The 7,500-nt window shown below is 38.5% G+C and overlaps 1 protein-coding gene across 2 annotated transcripts in view; it reads right to left on the reverse strand.

Moving 5' to 3' along the window:
- Window positions 1-7,500, reverse strand: part of LOC138026166 (dehydrogenase/reductase SDR family member 7-like) — a 36,927-nt gene that overhangs the window by 10,132 nt on the left and 19,295 nt on the right. For both annotated transcript variants that reach the window (XM_068873385.1, XM_068873383.1), the window contains exons 2-3: window positions 5,285-5,406; window positions 919-1,111 (exon numbers count right to left, since the gene is read on the reverse strand). In XM_068873385.1, coding sequence (XP_068729486.1) covers window positions 919-1,111; window positions 5,285-5,406 — 315 coding nt within the window. The remainder of the gene's footprint in view (window positions 1-918; window positions 1,112-5,284; window positions 5,407-7,500) is intronic.

The raw sequence follows: 7,500 nt of genomic DNA on the forward strand, positions 1-7,500 counted from the left end.
CCCCAGATTACAATAACGTGAATTTATATTTTGAGATGAAGTTCTCGTTGCCGTCGCTTAAGAAAGGACGACGTCGCAAATTTCCCTTTCGTATACGGTCGTTGCTATTTCTCAGAACGGTCGTTGCCATTTGAAACGGTCGATGCCATTTATAACGGTCGACTACACACTTCACTTCAAAGAAAATTAAAAGAAACAAACTAAGAAAAAATATTAACAAAAATTAAGACAAAAAAGGAAAAAAAAAACATTTATAAAAGAAAAACTGGAGGAAAAATAGAGTCCGAAAATTTCAAGACTCGAACTCGGGCTCTTAGCCCTCACCCTAAACAGAACCCTAACCCTAACCCGAACCCTAACTCATATGACCAGAGAGACACAACTCCCAGTAACCGCAACCTTTTGAGTTCTTAGACCTAACGAGTGTAATTCAGAGCTAAAAAATGGCATCGACCGTTTCAAATGGTAACGACCGTTCTGAGAAATGGCAACGACCGTTCACGAAAGGGAAATAAGCGACGACGACGTCGCCTACGAGAACGCAACAAAACAATAGCTCTGCACGGCCCTGTAGGTGCGTTTTACAGTTTGATCACTTCTTTGCCGTTCTCGTCTTAACAACGACGTGAAATGATCACATTTTGAGGTCATGTGGAGGACGAGAGCAGCTGACGATGACTTTTCAATTTTCTCTCTAAATATCCACACAGTCCTCACCAATTTTATTCTTGGAATGTGCACTCACACTTTCCATGCCGAAGGACTTGGACTCATCGTAAAATTATTACAGTGACGGGAAATAATGCTTTTAGACAAAGTTCTCATAGCAAGGGCTTAAGGTCCTTATTCTTTAATGTGAAGTGCTCTCGTGTACGGAGAGCCTAAGGCCTGGTGATTTGGCTGAATTTTTCAACTCACCATTTTTCCCAGATGCACTACTTATGACAACAATTTGTCCTGTCTTCTTGTGCACCATGTGAGGTAGGACTGCCTTGGTTAACGAGATTGTTCCTAGCACATTGACATCCATAACGTACTGAACAACATCAAGGTTAGTCTTTATAGCTGAACCAAACTGTGCAACGCCTGCATTATTTACAAGAAAGTCTATCTGTAAAATTTAAGATAGGAGAAAACAATGGAAAGTTGTTACCACGTACATGTATCTACCCATAAAGTTTCTTGCTCTATAATTATAACTTTATATCAATCACTCTTACAACTACAAGGGTTAACAGAGCCAGGTATAATTATGATTAATATTTATAATGTACATAATAGTACTGACAGCTGTTGAAAAGCATCAGCTGTTTCACTCAGAGAAGGCAGCTCTTTAATAATCTTTCACGAATTGAAGAAATTAATATTAAAGAGAGCTTCTCTGAAACCTCTAAGATTAAAATTCATTTTGGCTAAGACATTTACATCTACAGTTGATTACTCTACTCAAACAAGCCACCAACTTTGAATTTTATTGAAAGCCATGGGCTTAAGTGTAGCAACTCTTATTCCAGCCAGCCAGTGTAGGGGAAGCTATGCACATAGATATCTATACTCATCTTCTGAAGAAGGGCTCACCAAAAATACTGTTGACCAACTGTCAGTTGTCTGTTGGGCAACAGATGACTCACTGTTGGCCGACAGTTGGCTGTTTGTCGGCCAACACTCGATTGTTTGTTGGCTGACAAACGACCAACTTTCCTCAAAGAGAGAGGAATCGCTCTGAAAACCCACTGGAATCGCACTTAAATGCCCAAAGTATGCAACAAAAACACTGATATTGGTATATCAAGAAGACAACTTGAAGGTAAGGCATTCTTGTTTCATTCATGTTTTTTTTTTCCCTACTCCTAAACACATTCGCAAAATAATTTCTATACAAACCCTTATAATAAATTTAAACTGATGGTGACACTCAAATTACAATGTTAGCTTGGGATCCCTGTGAATTTTATCCTGAAAATTTTATTGCATTGCTGCTAAACAAAATTCTGTCCAAAATAGGAAGAACTACATGTGCCAAATGAAACAGATTCCAATATTTGCATGCAACTTGTGGAATTAACTTCGATGCCACGTGATCACCCACATCTGAACGGGACTTCTAAAAGCAACTACAACAACTAAATTGCTGCCCAACGAGTTTTGAAGGGATGATATTTTTTCAATGGTGGTTCGGAAAAAATTCGAGTGCTGCTTCACAGGAGTCGAACCTATGACCTCCCGAACAATAGTTCGGGTGCTTTACCGTGAAGAAGTTGCATTAATTTGAAACTCGTGAGAGTAAACTAAATTAAAAGCTCATTAATTCATTAATAATGTGTCTAACAGTCTAACATCGACAAAAGCTTAAACCAGATACATACATACATACATACATACTTTATTTGATAGGTAGGTTAAAAAGGGGCAGCCAAAGGGCTGATGTGGACTTAAAACACTCCTCATTATAATTCTTTATAGCAACGGTCATTCCGGCACATGCAGCTTTCTGTTTTGCAACATCACATGATGTACATGTATATTAATGTGTCTTTTCACTGTGGACAAGTCAGGCGTTCTGATATTACGCGATGGTGAGATTTTAACCTGCGATCAGGCTCTATTTTAGTTTCGCGTGATACGTAATGTGGAGTTGGCGAAACGAAAAATAGAGCCTGACCAAATTCTTCTTCGAAATTCCTTCCGCCCACTTTTTTTGATTGATTGACATGTTCTTCATCGGCCAATCAAATTTACTTCCATTACCCCAATACACGCGTGGACGGCAGATTCACGCTATTTTGTTTTGACCAGAGTTAATTGCTGTGGGAGAAATATTATAAACGAATTCGAAAGTTACCGTTGGCTTTAATTTGAGAAAAACACATTTAAAGCATGGGGAATGTTTTCGACGACTATATTGCGGCAAAAGCCGGTGAATATGCAATCTACATCTTAATTTGTAATTGAGATAATCTAGCATTTTGTCGTTGGACGGTTTGGAAATACATTATTCCTTTAACGTGTTTGCCCATGAAGGTTTCTTTGGTGATTTTTTCGGGTAATATCTTCAGTTGCAGTGTATTTCTAGAATTGCGCGCAGTAAAATCATAAGTTTAGCTGTTAATTTTTTGATGGAGTACGAACAGTATAAAGTAAGATGGACTCGCAAAGTTTCTTTTATTGTTGTACAATTGATCTCTCTGGAAACATGCCATTTTAGTTTCTGGAGTGCGAGTTTTAAGTTAAATCAACTGGAAATATTATGAAGTGTGCAAACAAAACGTGTCATGTACAGTAAATAAATAAAGCCGTTTGATACACAGATATTCAAAACATGCATTCGTGTAACTTGCGACTTTATCAGCATCTCCTCCTGTTGATATATATGTCCCCTGTCTCATCCAGGAAACCAATATGCATCAGCTTTCATAGCCATTTGAAAGAACCAGCTATTTAGCTTTCAAAACATCAGGGAAGTTTGTGCCAAAGTACTTTCAACCCCATGGCCACAGAGCTCGACAACGGAATCGCTAATTTCACTCGTTCCAGAGATTCAAACCCGATTCTGGACAAGTTATGAGATGTTTCAGATGGCATATCTCCATTTATACAAAATAAAATCAAGTTGCACCGTCCACGGCATTGTAAGAACAAAAGGGAGCAAATTTTCTCGTACGCTTATGGCGGATTAGTCTCGAGGACTTCGCGAGAACTCCGCGTAATCACCATGGCATTTTCACTTCCGGCGTTTCAACAGCCAATCAGATCACGAGTTCCGGAATTCTTGAGAGACTTTTGGTCAGGCCCAATTTTAGCGAGCGACGACATAAGAGAACATATGAGCGAAGCTAAAAATGGGCCTGATCGCAGGTTAGTGAGATTTCGCACAATCGACCTCGCATCCGATCGCACAATTCACGAAAAATCGCATAATTCACAAGAGAACGCACACAATTCGTAAAATAAAACATAAATCAACAAGTTTCTTAGGAGTTCCTGAATAAATACGCCATTTTTAAGATGATTTACCTTGGAAAACGGCTAAAAAGCCTAATTTGTTAGCTTCAATTTTGTAATTATTCGAAGTTCAAGGCGTTATTTTGCATGTGGGGGGCCTGGTACAAGTCTCATTCTTAAAGAGTGGCCATTTGGTGTAACACAAACACGCCCTTTGTTCAGATTAGCAAACCTGTTCAGAAATATAATACTGCACACAAAAACAAAGTGTAGCTAGTCGTAGCATACAGGAATATTAATAATTATTGATCATTCATTTGGCATGTTAGCTGTACGTGTCCTTTCAACTTTTAACGTGGTGCACCAATAGTGCAGAAGACCTCATTTTTTTTTTACTTGTCCCAACTAATGTCAATCAAGATTCATAATTACTGTTCCCTTATGTTCAAAATGTCTTTAGGGCAGTAAAAACGTGTTTTTTTTTATCCTGAAAGCTTGAAAAACAAGCTTAAAATTGCTCAGAAAAAAATCGCATAATTTACAATATTTATCGCATAATTGGCCTTTCTAATCGCATAATCTGCCCTGCAAATTTTGCACAATTTGCATTTTTCATCGCACCCTATCAGAAGGCCTGACAAGTAAAATAGTCTAGCGTTAGACAGAGTAAAATCTATGAGAGGGATAGGGATTCAAATGTTTGCATGCCATAAACCAACCGTCATGGCAGCACATGCAGCGCAGCCCTCTGTTTTGGAACGTCACATGATGCATATCAAATAAATGTGTCTTTTCATTATGGAAAAGTAAAATCGTCTAGCGCTAGACAGAGTAAAAGCTGTAAGAGGGAAGGGGTTTAAATAGTATATTAAGCCTTGCAAACTAATCAAACCAAGTCTGTAAGACATTATGTTATGTAAATTTGAGGTTGGATTGACAAACATTTGCCTCACAACAATCGAGAACAGATTTATTTATTTATCGTTGCCACACTACACGCATTACAAGAATACATTATAAGCTTACAAGATAAAAAGAAAAAGTGGCAGGGAATCCTAAATGAACCCACAGGGCTTATATGAACTTAGGTTTCCTCACCAAGAACAAGGGGGTCAGTTATTGTTATAACAAAAAAGCAAGAGGCAGGAGGTCGAAAGCCAATTTTATGTTAAAGTAATAAATCATTTATATATTATAAACATTACTTTTCTTTTTTGAATGACTTCGTAAGAAGACACAAAAAAACTTAAGGAATGACTGTTGATATCTTTCCTTTAATAGATAATTATAATATTATTCAATGTTATTACTCTTTCCTTAGACTTTCATTACTGTTTCCTACCTGACCAAAGTGTTGAATGACATTTTCTGCACAATCTCTGTGGGATGAGAAGTCTGCAACATCCAGGGGAAGAACAAGATAATTTTCCTCAAAGGGCAACGGAAATATTCTACTAGCTAATTCTGAAAAAACAAATTTCACAACAACAGGGATTTAAAACATTTGCATCAAAGTAACCACTGAAACACTTATAAGGCTGCAATTCTGGTATTGCTGTCACATTTCACAACTGACCCTTAATTAATAAAAGGGGTTACAAGGTTGAGCACCAGGCTGCCATGTGGGAGGTTGTATTAAAGTTCGACTCCGGCTGGATCAACATTCAGGGTCTTTAAATAACCGAGGAGAAATTGCTGCCTTTGTAATTACATCCACAAATGGTTAGACGTTCAATTCTTCTCGGATAAGGACTATAAACCGTAGGCCCCCGTCCATGTTCATTAGTTCCCTGTGGGACGTTAAAGAACCCACACACTATTAAAAAAAAGTAGGGGATGAAGTTCCTGGTGTTGTGGCTGTCCTCTGTAAGTATATGGGTGGGTAGGTATAGCAGGTTCACATCAGCTGCCAAAACGTCAACCTGCTCAAAGACAAACACATAACTAACAAACAAAAAAGCAAACGATCTACATGTAGTTGCTGCAAATATTCATGATCTCAAACAGTTTCTAAATTTCAAATATCTGGGTTGCCATATACAAAATTAGACACTAACAGCAAAGTTAAGGTGAAACATGGTAAACTTAGTCTAGTTCCCTAGTTTTCTTTACAAATTGGCTTGTGTTCCCTTGTTCCCCAAATTATTTTCAAACTTGTTCCCAGCCACGGTGTGTACTCTTTTAAGCTCTTCAAATTTCATGGCTTTCCATGGCCTTCTCTTACGTTTACCTGTCGCGTAAGAAAATTTTCAAAACTATTTGTAACCCAAATTTAGGATATTTTCTGACATAAATTAGTTCAACTTTGAATAAGTTAATGACCTCTGTCTTCCAAACTTCCAATTGTTTGATAGAAACTTGTCTTTAGTAAATTTTAACCATACTTTGACAACTGCAAGGATTTATAAATAATATAATTATAATTTTTAACATGGTAAAGTCTGCTATGAGCCTAGAAGGCCCATCAGGCCGGCACTTACCGGTATCTCCGGTTTCTGTAGCATGGAGCCACTAGGAGTATTTCTACTCCCCCCTGGATGGGATGTCAGTAAATCGCAAGGTTACACCCAGCATTAAATTTGTCGGTACCCATTTATACACCTGGGTGGAAAGAACCGTAAATGTAAAGTGTCTTGCCCAAGAACACAACCCAATGTCCCCGGCCAGAGCCCGAACCCGGACCACTCTATTCAGAGTCGAGCACACTTACTGTACCATGAGGCCACCACGCCTCCCACATGCCCAACCAGAAAATTTCATGACTTTCCAGGCATGGAAAATAAGTTCTTAAATTCCATAACTTTCCAGGTTAAATCCCATAACTTTCCAGGTTTTCCATGACCTGTACAAACCCTGCCAGCTTTTTGATCCCTAAAAGGGTTAAATAAATTGTTTTTGTTTCCCTATTTCCCAGTTCAAATTAGCCATGTTTCCTTGTTCAAGCAAATATGGTTTAGTATTACAAAGTGTCCCAAGCTTTCTCTATAATCTTTTCCTAAAGTGACTGCAGACTGTGGTGGCAGAACTTTGTAAATCCCGAAAGGTGAACAGGAACATTGTATTCTAGAATCTAGAATTTTTTTTCTGTTTTTACTTCACAGTTTTCTATGGCTAAATTGGGGGAGAGGGGTAAACAATTATACTTATTTGACGTCGACGGAGGCAGTGCGGCTCTTGCCTTGAGATCTGGAGATCCTGTTCTGGCCACTCGTTGAATTTGATCTTGGCTAGTACCTGGTTCATCACCTCATCAACTGTAAATAGCCAACTGGGTTGTCTTTGGCCAGTTGGGATTCTTAACAGCTATTGTTGTTGTTCTGGTTTGTCATTTCGTTGCAGCCGAAAAGCCACTGTCGGGAGTGGTCAATTATTTCAGCATCTGAACAATCGATGGAAATCGATAGTCGGAAAATCAATCGATCAATCCATGGCAATCACTTATGGTTAATAAATTGGCATTGATTGCCATCGGCCAGTCAAAGACCAATCAATAATCACACAAGAGTAGTGACAAACTCCATCGAGTGTCATCAATTTGCATTCCTATTGGTAATCGAT

Source organism: Montipora capricornis, chromosome 12 (genome assembly GCF_036669925.1).
Source record: "Montipora capricornis isolate CH-2021 chromosome 12, ASM3666992v2, whole genome shotgun sequence".
Classification (NCBI taxonomy): domain Eukaryota; kingdom Metazoa; phylum Cnidaria; class Anthozoa; order Scleractinia; family Acroporidae; genus Montipora; species Montipora capricornis.